Below are 25,212 nucleotides of genomic sequence, written 5' to 3'. Positions count from 1 at the left end.
ATGTACTTTTTGAAAGGGTATCTCCCCAGTGACAGCTAGGAGCCATTTTTGACCATGAGTGTTACTGGGGAATGAAAGGCTATTTCTATTATTTTAGGAAACTTTGTTTTAGGCAATAAAGATCTTTTTAAGAGCCCAGAGATTTCTACTAGTACATGTGAGCACTCACAAAATTTGTCATTATAAATCACATTATGCAGTCATAAATATGGTTTAATAATTTATTTTCCATACAGCTATAAAGGAATTGACTTCTATGCGTTTTTAGGATTAATACCTAATTATGAGAATGTGTTTGATTGACATCTTCTGTATGAGCAGACATGTTTTTAATTTTGCATGTGAAGTAGCCCTGTCAACTTTTATACATTTGTATTATTATAGCATGAAACCGTACGCGTATGCAGTTTTGCAACTTGCATTCATATACTCCGTCAACAAAACCAAAAGGAGGGAGCTAGTGACAACGTTACAATTTGTATTAGGTTTGATATTATTATGTGGCAAGTATATGCTATGAATCTGATTTGTTTACCGGCCATATATTTACATTCTGATTATTTCTCCTCAGGACATTGGGATTAATCCATCCTCTGCAAACCCAGATAAACATGGTTCAACAAAATGCCACGTTTCACTAAACAAAAAGAGGACCAATCAATCCTTGATGATGCAGTTTGTGAGACATCAGCCACTATTCTCAGAAAAATGATCGTTTGTGTTACCCTGAGGGCCACAACAAAAGAGAGGAAAGCTAGCTTTAAGTTTCTTAGTCTCTGTGCTATTGAAGCACTTTCCTCCACAGACGATACATCGGCACAATTGTACTAGCAAAATTTATTTGACCCCATCTCTCCAAACACGCATACATATACCCACCCACGTTAGGTTTTAACTACGAAAGGAACAACAGAGCCCTCTAGAGGAGAGAAAAGCAACAACAAAATTATTATCACTACATTTCTAAATTAGACTTCAAGGGTTTTTGTCACAGAGTTTTAAATAGGCTATGTTTTTAATATCAGCAGCATTAAACAAGCACCTTTAAAGCCCCAGTGTTCAAGATCACTTTCTGTGGCTGCATACATTTTACCCTCAGTGTTTCATTGTGAGTGTAAATCCGGATCAGAGAGGATGTCTTACAGTAACTGGATTAGAGAGATCTGGATTACATTTGTCCTCCGCATGCTTAGCCTGGGTTTATTATTCGGTTAGTACTAACAGGGGTTCAAGAGGGAAAGTAGATGCAACAAGAACTTGAGAGCCAGTGTAAATCATATTAATTCATTTAAGATCTTATGTAGCCTAAGCACCAGCTAAACTGTGACAGTAAACTGTATGTATATTAAATATTACACACTCTAAAAAATAATATATCAACAAACCCAACCACTGGGTTTGTCCATATTTTACCTAACCAGAGTATTCCTCTGAATTTTTGGTTTTACTCCTTCCACCTTAAATCAACACTTATCTTTCTGTATGTTTAGTGAATCTGCTTTGTTAACAAAGTAATATGATTGCAGAAGCTTGACTGGTATAAACAGTGACAAATATTGCCCAGGGTGCATTGTTTTCTAAATCTGATCAGTAATTCTTCTATTAAAACAAACATTTTTGTGCAATAAAAAAAGTTATGTGATTCCCTAACCATACAGACCTACAAATAACATTGAATGAACCTTGTAGAATATATGGATCTTGCAGGCGGCAACAGGTGAGTGTGTCATGCTGTAACAACTATAACTGAATGGGTTCGACATGGCTTGTCAGCTACTAACATTCCTGTTTTACCATCTGTAACCTGCAGTTTTACTTCAATTCACACTCCCAGCGGCCATGATTGACAAGATTCATCCAGAGTAGACATGTGATGCAACTGCACTGAATTGACTCGCACAGCAGCCCATGTGAGAACCATTTTCAAATACTGAAAAATTACTTTGAACTCTGCCTGACACACACACACACTCAAATGCATTAAACCCTCACACAATAAGAAGGATTTTCAAATCCTAAAAAATTTACATTTTCAAATCATTTATCATTTATGTTAAAACATTATTACATGACCTGAAATAAAGACGGCCTTTGATGGGATATGGTATAATATGTGATGTGGTGGATGACTTTGTAAATTATGGCAACATGTAACTTCTTGTCTTCTTTTTGGAGAAAACTGTTTATGCTTTGGATTTGCTAACTTCTCGAACACTGACCTAAAGCTGCTGTGAAATCATGTTTTATCTTAAACATAATTATAATTCTGATATAAGTGGGGACAAGCCCACGTGGAATTCCTGCCAATTTTACCTTTCAACTGTTTTGAAACTGAAAAACTAAGCATGCCCTGAAAATCACACTTGCTGCAAGTAAAGCGTTCACGTCTATGTATGCATGCAACAATAGCACCACCTACTGACTGAAAGTAATAGTTCAATAAATAATGCAGATTTGCTGTGTGGGCTTTTTACTTTTATGCATTTTAGGAATCACTAAGGACCATGGTTTCATTTTTTAAAACTGTCATACTAAAGAAATTGTCACCTAAGATGTTGAACAAAGTAAATCATATTTTTTTGTAATTTTTTCTTTGACACAAGAGCGTTCATGTTGAGCAGATATAGCGACCGTATTGATGATCTTAGGTACCAAAATCTAAAAAGTTTAATTTTAGTCATTTCAACTTTAATTTTTATCTTCACTGATATGTTGATGAAACTTATAAAATCAAGTTGGATTAGCTTAAGTTACTCACACAAGTCAAGATAAAATGTCAGTTAAAGTTAAAATGACTTGTGAAACCAAGTTGATTATACATTAAATAATATTGTAGTATTAATTGTATAGTAATACTGCAATATACCTACAGTAAAATAACGCTGGATACTAGTTTTTTCCCAGTGTTTTTGAACCTTACCATGGTAAATATTTAAGTATAGTTGTGTCAATCACATGGTAGTTGTGTCAATCACATGGTAGAGCCAGAGTCGTATAATAACAGAGTTACGAAACGCTTTGATCTCGCCGCCGTGCGGTCACGTGATTCATGTAACGTTCTGCAGTTCCAAACCAAGCAGGGCTGTCAATCTGTTTGCATAGGTTTTCAGCTATTTTAGATAAATATTAGCTTGTAATGTGAATTGATCACTATACTTACTATGTTTATAACGTTTTTTTACTAGGGAGTGATGTAAATATAGTAAAACAGTTAATAAAGATAAACAGTTAATTGTGGCCCAAAGATAACTGTGGTTATCTATACCAACTACAGCAACACAGTTTATCTTTTATTTTTGTAGCAAAATATGGCTATATAAATGGCTATCAATCTGCTAAAAACATAATACCTACACTTTTACTATATTAAAATCACAAAAAAGATTTTATTTGTAACAGTGAAGCATAACATAAACACACTAAATTAATATTTAATTGTATTTATAGTACACACATTAAACGTTAATATAATCATACATGATTTTCGAGGATACATCACTCGTATTACTTACCAAACACAATGAAACACATAGCAGCATTGTAAGCAGTGTGACTTTCTTATAAGGCATTTAGCTTGTCGCTGTTGCCCCCTAGTGTTACTCGTAATATATAAAAAAGATAAGTATAAAGTAGATGGCCACCAGTAATAAAATATTAAACCATTAAATCTATATTATTCACACATTATACACAACTCATTAAAATATAAAAAATTTACTAGTTATTATTAACGAAAATCATTACCTACAGCAGAGTTCATAAAATATCACTGTTGACTTAGTCAACTTGACTATATTAATGAAATGTCCGAAAATGTAAAGAGAAACGGTAATTTCATCGATTTACCAGCAGGTGCCATTGAAATGAATGGGCTTCAGTGCTGCGTTTGGAACTATGCGTCACTACCGGTCACTACATGAAACGCTGTTACTTCCGCATTCCATTCTTACAACGGACGTCTATGTGAGTGTCGTAACTCTATTATTATACGACTCTGGGTAGAGCATAAGCAACGCAAAAGTGCGTGCCACGCCCACGACGGGAGTTTGTGTTCGTTGTCAAGGAAGGGCGTCAATGGTTACAAATATGGCGTAAATTCTGCTATAACGTCAAATGTTGACAATTATAGGCTGCTTTACTAACTAAAAAACAATGCGAGGATTACACGAACGTGGATTTGTACCAGACAAATGCAATATCGGGCTATAAAACAATACAGGTAGTCATGGTCAATTTTTGGCGCTGTCTTTGTTGTTGACTGTCGCACTGGCCAGTCTTCGACTATTTTATCTACAATTTTAATTTAATCCGTTTTGTTACACGTGTTATTGGGCGATTTCAACATCAATAGGATGCGGCTTTTCTTGTTTGGATGAGGTCTGCGGTGTGTTGAAATCAGTCATTGTCATCCTGATATATCTGGGATGCCAGCCCTCAAGGACAAACTTCACTACTCGTATCCTTTTACTCTGACAGAATTACAAGCATGTGTTTTGAAGGTTGTTGCCATAAAAGTTGCAGCTACTTAACTGTTTAAATTAAGATCAACACGGCATGAAACATTTAATATTCTTCATTAATTTTGGCAAATTAATATAAGGATTATTAATATAAGGATTAATATATGAGTTTTCAAACTGACTGTTTAAATGTTATGTTTTTGTCCATTGCTATCTTATGTGCGTATGACCAGATAGTCTGTATTTATAACAAAAATGCATATTTAATCATTTATAAATATCACAAGAATTATTTCCTATTAGTAACATTAGATTAGGTTCACATAGAGATACTGGAAATGACAGAGAACTGCTGGTACAAGAACGGAGGTACTGTAGGTCTCTGGCCCGCAAACTTTCCCTGGAAACAAATCGCAGACGAAAGTAAGTGTCCAAAATAAATCAGAATTTAGACCTGTATAGAAATCTTGAGCAACTATATTCATCACTTAAAACACTTCTAACATATAAGCACTGCGCCGCGAATAATGTATTATGCCGCACTGTAAAAAAAATTGCAGCATTTATGTCAAATCAACACATATTGAATTTATAAGTTATGTCAACTATTTAAAGCCAAAACTTAAAATAATAAGTTGAATTGATTTGCAAAACCAAGTTGTTTTAACTTTGTGTTGCATTTTTTTTTACAGTGTGGCCTCTAGAGACTTAAGGTAGCAACAACAATAAAAATATATATTTTTACATATAGCAGCAGTCACCTATACTATACACTACACAATTCTTGATTAAATATTTTGCGGTTTGAATCTGAGAATAAGGATCAAATGAGTGTCTAGACAAGGGATATGAGAGCCGATACATGCTGTTAATAGCACAGTCTGTCTTTTGACCCAGTCAATCTTTATGCACATTGAAATTAAAGCTACCCAACAGGACACAGATACTGTTATACAATCCTCTATTTGTCAGCCAAGATTTACCTGCTTGAAATAGTAACCTCCAACAGCAAGAGCAAAGGAACATCACTTAACAAACAACAGGAATGGTGTTAAGAACAAGTGCTTGCTTACCCCACAAAGCTCAGATACGGACACAGATTTGGCTCATTTTAAATGTTACTGTTCAATTTGAAATGTTACATTTTAAATGTTAATGTTTCTTTTGCGATTAAATAATCTGTGATAGTGAACATACCAAATTGTGCGTAGCATGCTCAAAAATGTGCATATATGCATTTAGTCCCGTTTTAAAGGAATTTGCTTAATTTTAGATGCAGTTCGGGCTGACAGCTCAAGGTTTCAGTAGCATAGGCATGCATTCGTTCTGTGCCATTACCAAATTAATTTCGCTGAAATGCCATCTGTTAGAGAAGGCTCGGGTTCCTGTTGACCCTAGAAAGTAAACGTGAGACATAATGAAAGCTTGTGCAATGAGCTGATATTGCCAATTAGATTAAGGTCTCATTTCCCTTCTGATTCAACTGGCACATCTGATATGCAGCATGCAGTTGCCAAAGTTTCTTGATACTTACAGCATCCTAAAACATTAATGGGGAACTATGCTGTGATCTTTGTGTGTGCAGTTATTTTAAGCTTTAACTGTGACATAATAAAAAGTGAAGTATTGAAGAAATATTCTCACTGTCCATGTCAGAGCTCTAGAGGAGAAAAGGAAACAGTGGGATGTTCAGGAGCAGAGACTGAGGGAGAACGTTCTGAAGCAGCGCCGCCAAAAACTGCAGGATGCCACCGAGAACTTTCAAAGAGCTCATCTTCCTCCCTCCCAGAGGTCGAGACCAGGTAGGTCGAATGAAACAGGCCCATACTAATCCATGTGTCTGCACTGTATATCTTTTGTACTGTCTGTTAGCTATTATTAGGTTGGCATATGCTGTCTTGTCCGCCATTTAAACAAAGTGATTTGGTTTTGCAACAGCCTTTAAGAGAAGAGCACCCAACCTTGATGAAGCACTTAATCATATTCAAGGCACTTCACACTTATACAATCATCAGTCTCCATTTTTGTCCAGTGGCTCTATTATTAGCAGGTAGGTCACTCTCATCCCAAAACATGTTTTTTGCTTTAAAAAATGCATACATTTTGCTTTACTAATTTAGTGTGTAGTATTTTTGATCATTAAAATAATATTTTAAGAACAAATGTGTGTAAGTTAGTTCAGTTACAATGGCAGTCTATGCAGGATCAATATGAAAACCTAGTAAATCAAACCTAGTTTGACTTAGCTGTCCACAAAGCCTTGCTTGCACAAATTACATTGTGAATAAGTAACCAGAAGTTTATCATTTCAGATAAGTGTGCCCACTTTACAGATCAAGTAAAAACCTGTTTTACTTTCACATTAAACCCTCTAGTATCACCACCTTATAGACTTCCAATTTAAGAGCATTATAATAAACAAGTTATTTGATTCTTTTCGATGTATCACCAATTAGTTTGTATTTTGTGTACAATATACTTTTAGCACCACCAAGAATGCCAGGCTGAGGCCATTATTTTGTTTCAGTAGCCGCACTTCCTCCCCAAAGCCTCCAGGGGGCGCCCGTCACTTGCGTGCCTTGTCTGCAGCTGAGGCCTACAGCAAACTCATGCACGAGAAGACCTTTAAAAACAATCAGCTGCTCTTCTTCAATGAGATTGTTCATGAAGAAAAAGAGCAGGACAATGTACAGGTAAATTAATATACACATATATGTATATGATATCCTCAAACATACCTCATTATAGTAAAGTTTCAGGGCTCAACAAAAGCATACTGTGGAACAGTTTCAGGACAGTGTTGCATTTGTTGATCATCCTGCAAACATTATTGTGATGTATTGAACAAGGCTGTCAGATTCTGCTGATTTTAAAATATGTCATGAAGGTTACATTATGACATGTAAAATCTTGGAAACATATTTTGGACAGCTTTAAATAAAAGTTACTGCTTCTTTGAATGCTTAGCTTAGCACAGATTTAAATAGTATTTTATTTTTTGCAAAAAAATAACACATATTTTTTTATTTACTAATATCATTAGATGTGTGGCCCCCGGCAAATATGAAAGTTTTTTGGGCCTGATTGTATATAAAGAATATTTATATATTATTTATTTATTTATGATAAAGTTCTGCAAATGAATAAAGTATTAGTATATATTTCTGGGTTGTGGCCGTGTTGTGTGTCAAATCACATAATGTCTTGTGATAAACTGCCTTGTCCAGGTGACAGTTCATTGTGTTTTGTGTATGTTGCAAGAGGCCTGTTGGCAAATTTGGTACAAAAGTGTAAGCTAAAAAAAACGATGTAGCCTTAGGCTCCTCCTGCCATGACATGCTGTAGCACCTTTAAAATGAAGTTTTTTTAAAGAGATGAGCTCAGCCTGAAACTTTCATCATACCAACCTGTATACATGTCCTTCTTATTCATCGATTTCATGTGACATTACATCACACAGTGGTGCGGGTGCCATTTTCAGGACCAAATTGGAACTTCTATGGTTGTGTTAAAAGCAAATTACAAAGAAACTGATTAATATTTTACAATATCCCCAAAAACCCTAAGCGTTTTCAGAAATTAAGTGCTGCTATATATATGTGTGTGTTTTGTACATAGACTTGTATGCATTTGCAACTGTAGTGTGGTTGCATGCTGATTTTTACATTGCAAAAGGAAAAATATAAAACATGCTTTTATGGGGGTTTTTTTCAGTATAAGTTCATTAATTAACAAAATTTCCAGTTCTTGTACATGTTAAATATTGTGTTCAATTGTGGGTGTAGAGTTGGCACGACAGTTTTTTCCTAGATCAGCTATGCAAAGCTACTAAAGGTGGCGGCATGACAAAAGTCGCATGCCGAAAAAAGCCATGAATATGTAAATCTCCCCTGCTCAAACATTTTTTGCCTGAAACACTTACGTTATATCCTTTACCGCAAGTACACTGGATGTTACCTGCACTGGCTTGGAGCCAGCACATATTTAATGCATTGAGCTTATAGCCCAAAACAAATATAATAATCATATTTGCAGTATCGGTGTCATGATTTTTTTTTTTTTATATGTTACAGTCTGTACACTAATATTGTCAGACTTGTGGAACTATGTGGGAATCCCAGTGACCATCAAGTAATTTCCTGGAGCAGTTTTCCGAACAAGGTTTACATTAAGTCAGAATCAAGTAACGTAACTTACAAAAAACATTACCTTTGTGCATCTTGAGAATGGCATCAATGTTTTTTTAAGATGTGTGTGAGTTCAAGCTGTTTTCAGTTAAAACAGCTCAGCCATGCATTTTAGTATTGAACTAGACTTAAGCCATGTCTGGGAAACTGCCCCCTTGTGTTTTAATTTCTGTCCCTCAGAAATGATGCAACATGATCTTCAAAAGTCACTCCGTCCACCAGTTTCACAGCATAAGTGGTCTAATATGTTTTTTTATTGATTTTCAGGAGTATCTTGATACCTCACATAGTGAAACGGAGAGCCTGTCTAGTCTGGACAGTTTAGAAAATGGAGCCAAATCAGTCCCTAACCCGGTTTCTTGCTCCTATCAGAACACCAACTATGCCCAAACCTTTACCCCCCTCATGGATCCTAGTAAGCTCCAAGACCCCCATAGTTCAAGGCAGTCCAACAACCTACGTTCACCACCCTCCTATCCTGTAGTAAAGAGTTTCTTAGAGGAACTCTTAATCGAGAAACACAATCTCAATCCCAGTTTACCTTCACCTAGCGCTCATGAGTCAGCAAATGGATTTGGGAGTCTCCAAAATCTTACCAAAGCAACAGAACAGTGTAACCTGAGGGACCAGTCACAGATCATTGACACCCAGTCTGCTTTTGGTTGCCAAAAAGAGTTGATTCAGCAAGACTTTGTGGCTAATTCAGAACATATGACTCATTATAATGACAGGAACGATGCTCAAGAGAATATTTTGAAAGACAAAGCATCTGTGGTTGCCCACTGCAAAACACAAACCGTGCCAGATGCCACACCCTTGGAATTCTCAAATCTGAAGACCGAATCCAAAGTGCAGACACAAACACTGGAGGAGAAATATTCGAAACATTCATCAGAATGGCAGACGGCTCTTCCAGCCAGCAGAGGCGAACACAATGATGGTTTATTCGAAACCTTTGCAGGTGCTGCAGCTCATCTGGTCACGATCCCTCGGACTGATCAGGTCTCAGACACACAGTGTTCTTCAGAATCACATAAACACAAACCAGATGTAAACACTGCTGCAGGGCTTAAGAGAGAATCTAAACCTCTGATCGTGGAGGAGAGTGTAAAAAGAAACCCCCCAGATCCAAAAAATGAAACAGAAATCATTAAATTGGCAACAGCTTGTATGTCTAAATCATTTAAAAACTCGGAGCAATCAGCGGAGCCTGTGACACATCTTTCCCCTAACAGCGCCAATGTCCGATTCCTGAAAGGGATTCTTAAAAACCATTTAAAAACTAAATCAGGCAATGTCAAGCACTCTTACACTCCCAGCCACTTACTTTTCACTAAAGAAGTGGCAATATTAATCAGGGACAGCGTTGAGCTAGCCAGGGCAAAAATCAATGAACCAGAGCGAAATAGGACCATTAAGAAGAAACTACGTTGGTTTGATGAGGTGAACAGGGCTGAGGGCGAGGATGTGGACAGAGTGTTTAAAGACCCTAGCAAGCAAACATTCGCTAAAAGCGGGCATCAGCAGACCCATAAACAGTTCTCACCAGATCATCAGCCGGGTTTGCACGGCTCACACTGTGTGAATTTACTCACAGGGGTATCAAAAAACATCTTCAAGACCTCTAGTGCCCCTGCAGGATCCACTCAACAGGCTTGGGCAGATGTAGGGCCCCAAGAAAGCCGTACACAGGAGCCCACCTCTCAAAAAGGAGGCCCATGGACTCCCCGGAGAGTGCGTTCAGCCAGAGCCGGCTCGGGTTCCGTTACCTCCCGGGCCAGGAAGGGCACTATCATCAGACCGCAATCTGCCAGAGAAGCACAACATGTGGCCAAGTCCCAGGGAAAGATCTTCGTCCCTCATCCCCCTCCAAAACCAGAAGTTGACTTTGCAGAGTCCACCACCAAGGCAGCCTACGGTGATGACGGTGTACAGAGCAAACCTGGCGTGCCAGTAGACCCGGCCCTGTACAGAGACAGTCCAGATAGCCAGACAATAACTCATCAGCCTATCCTCAAAGCAGATAAAGATGCTTTCTGTACTGCAGTACCACCTTACCATACCCACACCCAACAGACTGCATCGAAAGGCGCATGTTTCCTCTCCCCTCCGAATGCTTTTGTTGAAAATGCCAGACGCAGGTGTGGAGAGAATGGAATTTGTTTGGATCGGACCCCGACAGATGAGGAGATCACACTCCTTTGGCATGGAGTTCGGAGTGCTCTAGCCAGCAAAGAAGGTAAAGCAAAACCAGACCTTTTCAGTTGTCCAGCCCCACCAAAGTGAACTGGTCCAAAATCCTGTTTCACATTAGTATGAAATATGAAATTTGTTAGAATTGGCTGTAATTGTGTTAGTATTTTCACTTAAAATGAAACTTCTGTCATCATTTACTCATCCTCATGTTGTTCGAAACCTGTATGAATTTCTTTTTTCTGATTAACACAAAAGAAGATATTTTGAGAAATGATGGTAAACACACAGGAGATAGTGACCATAGACTTCCATAGTAGGAATAAAAAAGACGATATTTTGAGAAATGATGGTAAGCACATAGCAGATTGTGACCATAGACTTCCATTTTAGGAATAAAAAAATATGATGGAATTTAATGGGTACAATCAACTGTGTGCTTACCATCATTTATCAAAATATTTTCTTAATCATTTATCACAATACTTCCAAAATATTTTTTTCTATTATGGAAGTCAATGGTCACTATCTGCTGTGTGTTTACCATCATTTCTCAAAATATCTTCTTTTGTGTTCGTCAGAAAAAAGAAATTCATTTTTTTGTTTAGAACAACACGAGGATGAGTAAATGATGACAGAATTTTCATTTTAAGGTGACCTAAACCTTTAAAGTGTGCAGACTACTTCACACTTTATTACTACACGGTTTTACAGGTTTGACTGTAATAGGTTTCACATCACATTTCTGCATTGTTGCTTCTTTTTTGTATTCCTTTATTCTTTAATTGAAATGTCCAAAAACCACTAGCACTATTTTATATATTTTATACAATTATTTTTAACCCAGCAGCTGGGTTACAGTTAACCAAAAAATTATTTGACCCAAAAATGGGTTAAAATAACCCAGCATTTTGGGTTGAAACAACCTGGGTTGTCCCTTTTTTACCCAATGCTGGATTGAAAATAGCCCAACATTTATTAGAGTTATCCCAAATGTTTCCAACAAAATTTGAATCCAGAGAAATTGGCTTTTTAACAGTGTAATGTCCCTTCTGTCTTCACTGTAAAAAGTAAAAGTTGGATCAACTTAAAAAATTACATCCATTGGTAACGGCTAAAAAATCTTTTTCAAATTTTAATTGAAAATTTTTAAATATTTTAAGTGTTACCATTTAAAGTTTTTTCACCTTACATTTTTGTAAGAAGTGAGAAAATTGAACATAATAAAACTTTTTTATAGGTGTTACCAATTGAAGTAAGTTTAAAGTAAAGCAGCTAACATAAACTTTTTTTTTTTTGCTTAATTTTTTTGGTATAATCAACTTGGATTTACAAATCATTTCAAATAAAAAAATTTATCTTGACTAGTGATGATTTGCTGTAACTTATAAAATAAAGTTGAATTAGCTTAACTTGTTATATGACAAAAAAATACAACAAAAACAATTACTGTTTAGTCCCTTTTTGATGTCAAATGCTGTGCAGCCAAACAAAGCTCATGGTAAATATCACTCTGTTGCATTTCTTTTAAGCAACTCTGTTGGCTTACGTTATAACAGTAATAGTTATAAAACGTTTTTTTTTCCATTACGTCATCCATGAGCATGATTTGTAAGTCCAATCCTATTTTTTTTATCACAGTGGAGGTGAAGATTACAACTCCCATTATTCCATGCCCCGCCTCCTTTACGGTGTCATCAAGATACACGACTGTTGTTGTTTTGCAGTCTCTAGAGCGGATATGTTGTGTCTTTAATGCAATAAAGAGGAATGACGTGGAAAAGAAACATTTTTAGTCATTCACATATTACTAAACTAAAAGTCATGGACTCAGATGGCTTCCCATGAACTTTCATTGCACCTTGTCATGCAGTTAAACAGGAGGCTATTGAAGGAACTGAGCTCAGCAAGTTCAGCACCTTTGTTTGACATATTTTCGAGTGTTTTTGTAAAAGGCTTTTTACTTTTGGATCAATAGAATTTGTTTTCTTTGGCCCTGTGCAGAGCAATGTAGAACTTGGGATTACAGCTCTGTTGAAAAAGATTCATTTAATGATGGATTGTTGCTCCTTAGAGTTCATTCATTTATATAACATAAGAAAACCTCTTCATTTCCTACATTTTCAGGACAGAGACTGCCAAAAAGAAGATAATTTCCCTTGAACTGTCCTATCTTATCCCCCTCTGAACTGACTTAGGTGACCCTCAAAGTTTTTTGGCTCACAATGGCCTGTTGTCTGCTTCGCCTCAAGCCTGTGCCAGCCTGTCCCATGTTACTATCAATGGTGATAGTCTGATCAGCGGTGTCAAGGGAGTCTCAAGATTGGGCGGCTTTTTCCTGTCTTCCTCCAACGGTAAGAGGGCAAATGTGTGGGTAATTAATGCCATCAATTGGATCCTTTTAAGGCATTTAGTTCCTCAGCAGTGACTCTGGTGGTGCAATCTAACTGATCAAATTAAAGGATTCTTATTTGCTTCACTAGAGTTGTTTAGACATTACAGCTGCTGTGATTACAGTGTTTAAGTGTGGTTCTTGTGAACTGAGCCAATGAAGAACGCTCTTGATGGTAACTGTTGAAGTAAAGTGATCTAATAATTACTGATACTGTTTGTGCTTGCTTGGAACTATGAGTTTTTAAAGAGTTTTCTCTGTGAATAAGTGAGGAGTCCAATAAGGAGACAGTTGGTGGAGAGTAACATGGTGAAGAACAGAGCGGCAACAGACAGCAGCCGAAACCAAACCGGAGGAATAGTGCAGAGAAAGAACAATTTACTGTATCAGGTAAACACACTTACTCATGCTGTGTAACACAACTGTTGGGTTCGGTAGGTAAAACTTATATTCATTTTCAGAGGAGAATTGACTTTTAATGTTGGTTTACAAGACAGACCTACCATAGGTTCTGAGATTGTTTATCAATGTTATATGTAATTATTGATGACGGGCCGTTAATTTATTAAAAAATAATGCACACCCAAGGTTATGATGCAGCGTGGGTGTGCATTATTATCGAATCTTTTAAAGGACCAGAGTCAATTATTCTGCTTATAACACGGTTACCACAGACATTGCTCTGGTGGTTATTTTAAGACATTTGACAGGTTAGTTGTGCATTTACTGAAAAATAATGCATACCTGCTGAACATTTCTCAACCAATCAGAATAAAGCATTCAACAGCCGCATGGGGTAAATATTTGTATATTCACATTAAAGTGTAAAGCTGTGTCCACACCGCAAGCAACTAGCAACCCCGAACTCCAGATTCATTTCAATAGAAGCTTGGCGATTTCTGGCAAACAGGAAGTGGGCATGTACAGCTACCCAACAAAGTTGAGAACAGTGCAACCTTATTTCCTTACCTTATTTCCTTGACAAGCGACTTTCTGGATCAACAACAAATGAAAGTGAAGCAATGGACTTTGGATTGTCGTAAATCATGACTTTTTAAATTTTCTATTAAAACCAATGAAAAAAACTGCTTATAAAGGGACCTATGCTGGGTTGTTTTACCCATTGTTGGGTCAAATGTAAACATTTTCTGGGTTCATTTAAAGCTCCACTGTGTACTTTTTTGAGTTAATTCTTAGCAAAAACCCATGTTTTCTTTCAAAAGTATGTGCTCATTCATGTGTAATTACTTCCACCCCACTAATCAAAGTATTCTCGTAAGTGTAGAATCTGCTATTTAAAATACATACGGTCGAGTCGCTCGACTGGCTGAATCCATGTTGTGCCTCCATCTTTGAAAAACATTCGCCGACGAGGGACATTCCTGAAATTCATGCTCCGCATTTCGCGCTTTCAGACTACACTCACGCTGGCCGTTAGCTGAAGCCTCCCGAGGTTGCATGTGTAGGCGGTATACGTCATCAAGACAGTCTTAATTCAGAATATTAACAATTATAAAGCTGACAATTATTCTTAGTTAATTGTAAATTGATGTAATATGATTATGACTTGTGAATGTAATGCTCAGTTAATTTAAATAAACCAGGCTTGATGACGTATCAGCCCGCATATGCGATCTGTGTAGACTGAATCCTTCGGATTCAACAACAGCTGCACACCGTGATGATCCCGCAATCTAATGCTTTGATTTGAGGCAGATTTGAAAGCCTGTTGAAGACCTATTTTCGAGGACATTAAAACACGTTGCCAAGGAAGCGAAAAAGGGGATTTAAAACGACAACAGGAAAAACAACCAGACAAAAGTCAATATTGGAATAATGTTAGTTTTCCAAGATGGGGCTCAAGGGACACCGAAGTTGCCTACTTTCTATCTTCTCCACATGTTATTCAGCATATTCGTTTACATCTATACAGTCTATGTTGTAAACTTGAAGTTTTATAGTTCCTTGGCTAACTATAGCATGGTTATGCATAACACTTGTTAGTGTAAACACGCATGTGGTTTAATGTGTTCGAACAGCCACACGCCGTCTCTCCGCCCATTTATGTAATCTGAGGTACTGAGATAAATGTTTTTCATCTTTTCTGATCTCTAGCACAAACACACGGTGACAGCCCTATTTTTAGCCTTTCATAGATAAAACTAACGCCGCTGATCTGCGTGTCTTTCGTTTCATTTTACAAGCGTTTGAAAGGTGAGCGATCTTATTTCAACAATATCAGAGAAAGCTCTTACATATACACGGACATGTAACATGTTTACTTAAAACATAAGCATTGGACTCTGACATAATATTAGTTTGCGTCCATTTAAACCCGTTATTACTCCCGCTCATGTTTAAATGACAGGAGAGGGACTCGTCCACAGACCATCCCCTCAGTAATCTGGAGAGAAGCGATCGAAAATGGACAAAAAGAGACGGATTTAAACACCAAGTGTAAACGTGATGTGTCTCTCTCGTCCACTTGTGATCCGATCGGATACGTTTATGGTTGCTTTTTGTAGGTGATTTTAAGCGGACATATCATGAAAATCAGACTTTTTCCATGTTTAACATAAATCTGTCTGCTTTGACGGATCACAGGCAGAGGACATTGCAAATTGTAAATTTTTTTCATTGCTTTTGCTTTGTAGCTACTGGAAGCCATGTTAACTTTGGCATGACACGGCCACCGTACGAGTTAAAACGCATTCCGAATGGGGGGGGGGGGGCTAGAAAGTAATATTCAGTTGGTTGTCATATAGAATTTCACCGCTAGATGGGAGTAGATCTTACAAAGTGGAGCTTTAACCCAACGGCCGGGTTTGTCGTTTTTGACCCAACACTGGTTTGAAATAACCCAGCATTTTTAGTGTATGATGCTTTTGATTTGTTTTTTGTATTTTATCACGTGTCTTTTTTGTTTAACAGGTCACTGTGCCAAAAACTCCACACCCCGATAAAAATAATGCAGTGGACAATGGAGGTACCAAGGATATATTATAGTTTGTTATATATTTAAATATGCAGAGCTCAGATGTAAGAGTCTCTAAACGCCACCTCTGTCAAAAATTTGATAATCATATTAACCAAATGCTCTCAACAATGCTTTTTGGTTTTGGATCAATCATTAAAAAAAATTAAGTTTGATTAATTATATTTTTACCCAAGCAACACACACATCTCTGCTACAAATGAACATTTGAAGTTTGTTTTTTTAATTTACCATTCTTGAACAATTACACCAAACGTTACAGAAGTGCAAACGTTACAACTTACCCCATAGGTGGGGTTAATTGTAACAGGCAGGGGGTTAGTTGTAACACTTGCTAAAAATTAAGTTTGCAGGCAAATATTTCAATACAATTTTATCTATATACTTGAAGTGGATATTTTTTATATATCTGTCTATAATAGACAGGTATGTACACAATTCATCCCTCATCTAACCATATTTCAGTTATAAATGGATACAAATGTCTAAATATGTGAGAAAAAGCAGCACAATTATGACAAAAAAAATTATATGTGACCCACTCTGTAAAAACCATACTAAAGTCTCAAAATCAAATTCTGAGATATTCAAGTCTGAATTTAGCCATCAATTTCATTATGATTTAAATCTTTGACATGACCTTATTCAGTCAATATTAAAGATATGAACAAAATATAAGATAAGGCAGGCACATTTATTTTGTTGGCAGCCAGCAATCATTAGTGTGTAGCCTTTTTAAAACAACAGCAAGAGTTACACTAACGTTAGCTGTTTTCATATCGTTTTATAGTGCACTGGGTGAAAATATTTTCAAGTTGCTAAGAGCTGCAGACATATTTCAAAACGATGCTGTGTTTTAGTCAACAAGACACAACATTGTAAGTAAGATGACATAACATTTATTTTTGGTATCTTACACACCCAACTCAGAAACCGAAAAAACATATGATGAACAAATTTACTTAAATGCCACCAAAACAGTCGTTCATCAATAACTCTCTGGAAAAACATTATACATTTCCAATAATTTGCGGGAGATCGTCTTTTGGCAGCGTGAAAACATTATGGGAAAAACAAATCGCTTAACCCTGTGCAACAATGTAAACGGTCGGTGTTACAACTAACCCCGCGTTAGTTTGTGCTCTGCGCACCCCTACTACAAGTTAATCAACTATTTTCACGTCAAATCTGCTTAAACACAACTTTAGATTTTCTAAATGACCTGGGGTCTCATTTATAAAGCATGCAGTTCCCACGCAAAGTTTGTGATCTATAAAAAAAACTAACTTGTCAGGAGAATGGGCTTGCAGGGTGGGATCTGAAGATGATTCATGTATGCACACACTGTAAAACAATTCTGTAGAAATTTCAGTATTACTTGGTATTACTGGCAAGTAGCTGCAAGTAACTTACTGTAGATTTTACATTTATGTTATTAACTGGCAACAGTTTGTTCAAAGTTAAATGAACATGAAACATTTTCAGTCTTTATCTTCTACAGTAAGTTACTGGCAACCAGCTGCATAATTACAGCAAAATGTTTACAGTGCACATGCAAATGTGATCTGTGATTTATAAAGGGAACATTGCTTTGTTTTATAAATCTTGATATTTTTGCCGTATGCCTTTTTTGGCTTTATTGCGTATGTAACTTTTTGTAAGGATCCTACACAGAGTTTTATAAATGAGACCCCAGATCAATATTTGCATGAAGTTTGCCATCAAGTCTAATGTGCAAAAACAAATCTTGTCCCAGAGGTGACAGACGGTGGTCATGATGCAGTGGCGTGGGTCCAATCCCACAGGACCTACAACGCTCCAACTGGTCCACAGAACCTGCGGTCTCTCAGCATCAATACTCTAACACTAGAGGAGCAGAAGATCTTGCATTCACTTGAAAGACTCAATCAACGCCTACAATGTCAGTTTATTTTTAAAGCCGTACTTTTAAACATCACAGTCAAAGTTAATATGTCTGCCACAGGTTTTTAATCTTATAATTTTAAACCACTCTAAATTTGTATCTCAGCCTTAATTAAAAACAAGTCAAGCAGTGCCTTTAATTTGGCTCTGTGTGAGTGTTTCTTGTTTTAATGTTTTCAAAATGGCAACGGCTGTGTTTGTTGGCATGTGCAATTGCCTAAACGCTTCCACTTGGTTTAACAGATGTGAAAGATACAGCTGGTGGCAACCCAGCAGTGAAGGGCATCTTTAACTTGGCTCCTGTATTTGTGAGTATTGCCCATGCAGGTGTTCAGATCATACCTTTTAACCCTCTCGTTTTTTCCCAGGATTATCCCGTATTTTGCCATTCTTTCCTGCCATCATCCCTTTTCAATTTTCTGTATTTCTCCCGTATGTCTCTATATATATATATATAAAAAAAAAAAAAACATTTGCCCAAACCCAAGTTTTTTGTAACCAATTGGTTATGAAAATGTTTTTCTGAATATAGTGTTTAAGAAAAAGTAAACTTATTTTAAGATATTTTTCTTACCCCATTGGCAGTTTTTTGTGCTTTTAAAGGAACACTATGTAAGAAGTTTATATCAATTAATAATAAAATGGCCCTGATATGTCATTAGACATTAATAAATCATTTTCATATAAAATACTTATATCGCTGACAACAGTGGTCTGGCCAGCATATTGTCATTTAAAAACTGCAGTTGCAGCCCTCAACTGATGTTTATGTTGTCATTTTGTGCATTGGCCACATTGGTGTTATTGCAGTACCAGTTTTAGCCACAAGTTTTGTGATTGCAATACCAGTTTTGGCCCCAATCCTACATACTGTTCCTTTAAGTTTTAAGCACAAATTCACATAATTTTTTTTTTTGTCTAAAAACGCTTAGGTTACTCACGTAACCCCGGTTCCCTGAAATAACGGGAACGAAGCATTGCGTCAGTTTGCTGACGCTATGGGGGAAACTCCTGTTTACTCCGTGATTGAAGCCTATTGGTTAACGTCTGTAGAAAATACAGACCAATGACGTTTGAGCCCACGCGGGGGCGTGGCACACGTCCCTATATAAGCCGGTGAAATACGTCAAGAGCTCATTATTATTCGACTGAAGCGCGCAGCCGAATAACACTCGCTGCGTAGACGTTTGTAGCACGGCCAGCGACGCAATGCTTCGTTCCCGTTATTTCAGGGAACCGGGGTTACGTGAGTAACCTAAGCGTTCCCTTTCAATACGGTTCACTTCGCATTGCGTCAGTTTGCTGACGCTATGGGGGAACGTAATCCCATCCCGCCGTGCATACACAACGGACTGAGGTGCCCTTACCGGAGAGACACTGCATGTGGCCCTAACCCAGCATATACATAGCTCTAGCGAGCGCAAGTGTAAGCACCATATATGAGACAGTAATACGCATACAGTGAAGTTTCTAAACGCACCATGATGCATATACAATAGAGCACGAGACGGCGGGTTCCCTGAGCGCGCCGCGAGCTGTGCATGAATTATTAATAGGTAGCCATGACGGTGAGCTAGCAACGCACCGTGAAGGCATACAGAAACGCAGTCGCGTGAATCATTAAGCCGATAAGACCTGTGCTTGTAAGGCAGGTACATCCAGGCTATAAAATCTGACAAACGTAGACGGCGAGGACCAGCCGGCCGCGTTACAAATGTCAACGATAGAAATCCCCGTAGACCAAGCCCAAGATGAAGCCATACCCCTCGTGGAGTGAGCTTTTAAACCTACTGGACAATGTTCATTCAGGGAGGCGTAAGCCAAAGCAATGGCTTCGACGATCCATTTAGATAGCCTCTGTTTAGTGAGCGGCATACCTAAGGAATGTTGTGCGAAGCTTACGAACAGCTGATCTGACTTGCGATATGAGGCAGAACGGTCCGTGTATATTCTTAACGCTCTGACGGGGCAGAGCGTGTTCGGGGTTTGTTCGCCGTCCGCCGTCGGAAGGGCGAGAAGTGAAACCACCTGAACTCTAAATGGCGTGGTCAAAACTTTAGGAATGTATCCCGCTCTCGGTCTAAGGATCACTTTGCTATCGTTAGGACCGAATTCCAGACACGACGGGTCAATTGAAAACGCGTGTAAATCGCCCACTCGTTTAACCGAAGCCAACGCCAGGAGGAGAGCGGTTTTAAACGAGAGAGCGCGCAGGTCAGCCTGTTCGAGGGGCTCGAAAGGGGGACCGCGCAGCGCTTTCAGGACCGTGGACAGATCCCAAGACGGGACCGTGTTAGGTCGCGGTGGGTTTAGTCTGCGAGCGCCTCTAAGGAATTTAATGATGAGATCATGTTTTCCCACGGTGCGACCGGCGATAAGGGCGTGATTCGCCGTTATCGCCGCCACATACACTTTAAGCGTCGAGGGCGCGCGACCGCTGTCCAGCATTTCCTGCAGAAAGGAGAGAATATGCTCCACTTCACAGGTGTTTGGGTTTAAGTCTTTCGTCGTGCACCAGTCAGAAAAAATAGACCACTTTTGAGCGTAAAGGCGCCTGGTAGATGGGGCCCTAGCTTCAGTTAGAGTATTTAACACCCGTCCTGAAAGGCGTGATGGTTGCCGTTCAGAGACCAAACGTGTAGATTCCATAGCTCCGGCTGTGGATGCCATATCGTCCCTCTCGCCTGAGATAGGAGGTCTTTCCTCAGCGGTACTGGCCATGGTGCTGATGTTTTCAGCTGCCATAGGTCGGGGAGCCATGGTTGATTGTGCCAAAACGGGGCGACCAGAATTATCGCGCATTTCGTCTCTCTTATCCTCTGAAGGACCTGTGGTAACAGAGCCACCGGAGGAAAAGCATACAGAAGACACGCCGGCCATGCTTGCGACAGGGCATCGTGGTGTCTCGAGAAGAAGATCGGGCAATGCGCGTTCTCGTCTGACGCAAACAGATCGATCTCCGCCCGGCCGAAGACGGTCCATATTCTCTCGACCGTCTGAGGATGCAGTCTCCATTCTCCCGGCGGCGGACCGTTGCGCGAGAGAATGTCTGCACCCGTATTGGCTACACCCGGTACGTGAGTCGCTTTTAACGAACGTACGTTCGCGTGAGCCCATAATAAAAGCCGTCTCGCCAGCCTGGATAGGGAGCGAGATCTCAGCCCTCCTTGGTGGTTTATGAACGAAACCACCGTCATACTGTCCGACCGCACTAGAACGTGTTGATGTTGGAGTTTCGGTCGAAAGTGTCGTAGCGCCAAGATAACCGCCCACATCTCGAGGTGGTTGATATGTAGCTGAGACAACTGGTTGTTCCACGCACCGAAGGCGAGCTCGCCGTCGCAGTGAGCGCCCCAACCCGTCGCAGACGCATCCGTAGTCACCACTTTCCTCCTGCTCACGGAGCCGAGCTCCGTGCCCGAGAGGAAAAGGTGAGGGGATGTCCATATCGAAAGCGCTTTCACGCAGCTGTACGTGATTTTGATTAATAAGCGGCCCGACAACCAAGCACGGGGCGGAACTTTCGCTTTCAACCAAAACTGAAGCGGCCTCATGAACAGCATTCCCAACGGTATTAGTGGGGATGCTGCTGCCATCAGACCCAGCATTTTTTGGAATCGTTTGAGAGGGAGATGTGAACCCGCTTTGAACGATGCCGCCTCGCGTCTGACCGTGAGCGCGAGTTCCTGTGTAAGCCATGCCCGCATCTTTAATGAGTCGAGCGTCGTGCCTAAGAACGCGATTCGCTGCGTGGGGGTGAGCAAACTCTTCTGGAGGTTGATTTTGAACCCCAAATTCTCCAAATGCTGGAGTACAACGGTCTTGTGCGCAGTAATTTCCCTCTCTGACTGTGCTAGAATAAGCCAATCGTCGAGGTAATTCAATATGCGGATGCCGCTCTGTCTGAGAGGGGCGAGAGCCGCATCCGCACATTTGGTAAATGTGCGTGGTGCCAGAGATAATCCGAAGGGCAGAACTTTGTACTGGTATGCTGTCCCGTCGAGCGCGAATCTTAGGAACGGCCTGTGACGTGGCGCTATCGGAATGTGAAAGTAAGCGTCTTTCAGATCCACTGATACGAACCAATCGCCCGGTCGAATTAACGCCATGATTCGTCTGGCTGTAAGCATTTTGAACGGCCGTTTGGCAAGAGCGCGATTCAAAACGCGTAGATCCAATATCGGTCTGAGGCCGCCGTCTTTCTTCGGAACGAGAAAATAACGACTGTAAAAGCCTGATTCGCTTTGATCCGCCGGGACCGTCTCTATCGCGTCTTTTAGTAATAAAGAACGCACCTCTTCCCTGAGGATCTGCATACGATCGTCTGGGACAGTGGTGTAGAGAACGCCGCGAAACCGGGGTGGTCTCCGTGCGAATTGAAGTGAATAACCGTGTTGGATTACGTTTAGAATCCAGCCCGGCATACCGGGGGTGGATTGCCAAACGTGAAATTTGACGGCGAGCGTCGATATGCTTATGGACGTTAAGCCGTGTGTGTGTGTTTGTGTGTACAGAGGAGGAAATTTGCTCTTTTTGTGAAAAGGTAAAAATTTGTGTTTCGCTGTTACAGCGAGGGTGTGTCCAGCGCCCGAGGGGACTGAAACACGCAGAACTTTCGAGGGCGGGCCGGCCGAAGCGGGACCAGAGCCTCTTTTTCTCCTCAGACTCTCTTCAGGGAGGCGGCGCCGGCGTCGGGTCCAGCGTAATCCGAGGACGGGGACCGCGGCGTCGAGGCGGGCCAGCCGGTCGTGCAGGACGCTGGCGCTTGACCTCCGGTTCAGCTCTCTGCTGGGGCTGAGCTGGTGCTGGCTTAGGGCGTTGAGCTGGCGGCGGTTTTGGGCGGCCGGTCTCAGACGCTGAGGCAGATCGTTTTGGTAGAAAATGCCGCATAGCCTGCGACGATTTCTGTGCCTCAGTGAAGCGCTGGGTGAACCCCTCCACAGCGGAGCCAAAGAGCCCCGACGGTGACACGGGCGAGTCAAGAAGGGCAACCCGATCCGTGTCCTTTATCTCCGTCAAGTTCAGCCACAGATGTCTCTCCAGAACAACCAGGCTGGCCATGGCTCTTCCTACAGCCTGAGTGGCGACTTTAGTGGCGCGGAGGGCCAGATCAGTCGCGCTGCGCAGGTTCTGAAAGGTCGACGGGTCCGGACCTGTCTCGTCCATGTCACGGAGGAGTTTTGCCTGGTATACTTGCAGCACCGCCATCGTATGGAGAGCGGATGCAGCGTGGCCGTCGGCGGCGTAAGATTTCGACGCCAGGGTCGATGTCAGGCGACAGGGCTTTGACGGATGGTTCAATTTAGCCCTCCATCCGCCGGCTGAAGACGGGCAGAGATGGGCGGCGACAGTTTCCTCGAGCGGCGGCATCTTGGAGTAGCCGTGTTCATCAGCGCCGTCCACTACAGAGAGGACGTGGGAGACGGCGCTCTGAGCTCGGGTGGAGTGGGGAGCACGCCAAGATTTGGTGAGCTCCTGGTGGACCTCAGGGAAAAACGGCGCCTGCCGTTGGCGGGACGATTGACGGCGCCCGGGCTGCAGAAACCACTCGTCCAACCGGCTGAGTTGAGGCTCTGACGGCGGCGACCACTTGATGTTGAGCTCCGTCGTAGCTTGTGTCAAGATGCGGATGAGCTCAGAGTCGTGAGGACGCGACTCGGTAGGTTCATCAGCGGCGGCTGCGTGGGCGTCGTCATCCGAAGCCGCCCAATCCTCTAACTCCTCAGAGGATGACATCACTTCCAAGTTGTCACCGGACCCAAAGGAAACCATGCCGCTAGCACTCGGCAGGGGGCGTAGGTCTTCATGGGCGAAGGTGACAGGGTGACGGCGGGGAGACAGAGCACGCGGGGGATGAGCCGGCGTGGACTCGGTCTCAGGGCGTCTTCCAGCTTCACGGCTCCGCTGCTGTTTAGGCGGGAGAGCACGGGAAGCCTTCCGTTTAAAGATCTCGAGGCGGGAGCGCAGCACCGCGATAGGAAGGAGCTCGCAGTGGGCGCAGCCCGCCTCGGCGAGTACGGCCTCGGCGTGGGCAGGACCCAGACAGATGACGCACTCCTTGTGGAAATCCTCCACAGGCAAAGGGGCTCGGCAGGAGCCGCAATGCCGAAGCGACATTATCTCAACGCGCTTCTGCTCTTTTAGATACTCTCTTTAGGCTCACCGGAAAGCGGCAGGGGAACACGCTGGTGTGTTGTAGTCCGCTGCAGTGCTTGGATCGACGGCGAGTAAGGGCTTCTTCTTCGGAGCAGCGAGAAGGTTCGCGCTGAAGGAGAAAAGTAAGCTCTTGACGTATTTCACCGGCTTATATAGGGACGTGTGCCACGCCCCCGCGCGGGCTCAAACGTCATTGGTCTGTATTTTCTACAGACGTTAACCAATAGGCTTCAATCACGGAGTAAACAGGAGTTTCCCCCATAGCGTCAGCAAACTGACGCAATGCGAAGTGAACCGTATTGAAAGGGAACTAAGCTTATTTTCTAAGGGTATTTTGCTCATCAAAAAATGCATCTTGATTTAAGAATTTTTAGATCTTTGTACTGAAAACAAGACAAAAATACTAAGAAAGTCATTTTTTTTTGTTTGTTTATTTAGGGTTTGGGAAATTGTTGACAGGTATGGTTCAGATGAAGTGATCTGTTTTTGCAACCTAATGTGACTTCTACTCACAGATCTGTCCCCCTCTCTTCCTCATCTCCTCCTTGCAGAACCAGCCGGGCGAGAATGTGGGTGTCGCCGTGCGTAGGCGAGTAGTCTCTGCTGACAATCGCACCCAAACTCAACGTTATTGACTACACCTCCCATAATCCACCACTCCCTCAGCCTCGTCTCGGGATGCACTTCAAACCTTGTGGTTGCACACTTTACATTATTGAGACATATTTAAATACATCTGTACCTAAATTATACGGAGACTACTTATCAGATATGTACTTATTAATAATGGCAGTACAGCCAATACCTAATGCACATTGTTTATTTTATGCATATCTAATGCATATTGTGTTCTAATTCTTGATTTATTTTTTTTACCTTGAGATTGTATTTTCTCCGAAAATTGTA

At 40.9% G+C, this 25,212-nt stretch overlaps 1 protein-coding gene across 2 annotated transcripts; it reads left to right on the top strand.

Annotated features, from left to right (window-relative positions):
• The first annotated feature begins 4,037 nt into the window (after positions 1-4,037).
• On the top strand, positions 4,038-25,212 carry cep126 (centrosomal protein 126). 2 transcript variants are annotated; one of them, XM_065283061.1, is made up of 12 exons: positions 4,038-4,456; positions 4,773-4,883; positions 6,117-6,262; positions 6,399-6,510; positions 6,991-7,153; positions 8,915-10,886; positions 13,039-13,194; positions 13,501-13,622; positions 16,164-16,218; positions 17,984-18,148; positions 18,394-18,458; positions 24,858-25,212. In XM_065283061.1, exons 1-12 carry the CDS (start codon positions 4,425-4,427, stop codon positions 24,939-24,941), a joined length of 3,183 nt encoding a protein of 1,060 aa, XP_065139133.1. In that variant the 5' UTR covers positions 4,038-4,424; the 3' UTR covers positions 24,942-25,212. The 2 variants fall into 2 exon arrangements, with proteins under 2 accessions (XP_065139133.1, XP_073671835.1); XM_073815734.1 differs by having other exon boundaries at positions 6,988-7,153.

Source organism: Paramisgurnus dabryanus, chromosome 9 (genome assembly GCF_030506205.2).
Source record: "Paramisgurnus dabryanus chromosome 9, PD_genome_1.1, whole genome shotgun sequence".
NCBI lineage: Eukaryota > Metazoa > Chordata > Actinopteri > Cypriniformes > Cobitidae > Paramisgurnus > Paramisgurnus dabryanus.
Note: the sequence above shows the minus strand (reverse complement) of the source record. Positions and strands in the feature narration are given on the sequence as shown.

Coding starts and splice junctions, on each gene's coding strand:
- cep126 (XM_073815734.1), top strand. CDS start 4,425: ATGCCAGCCCTCAAGGACAAACTTCACTACTC. Junction 4,457..4,772: donor AAGGACAAACTTCACTACTC/GTATCCTTTTAC, acceptor TAGTAACATTAG/ATTAGGTTCACATAGAGATA. Junction 4,884..6,116: donor GAAACAAATCGCAGACGAAA/GTAAGTGTCCAA, acceptor TGTCCATGTCAG/AGCTCTAGAGGAGAAAAGGA.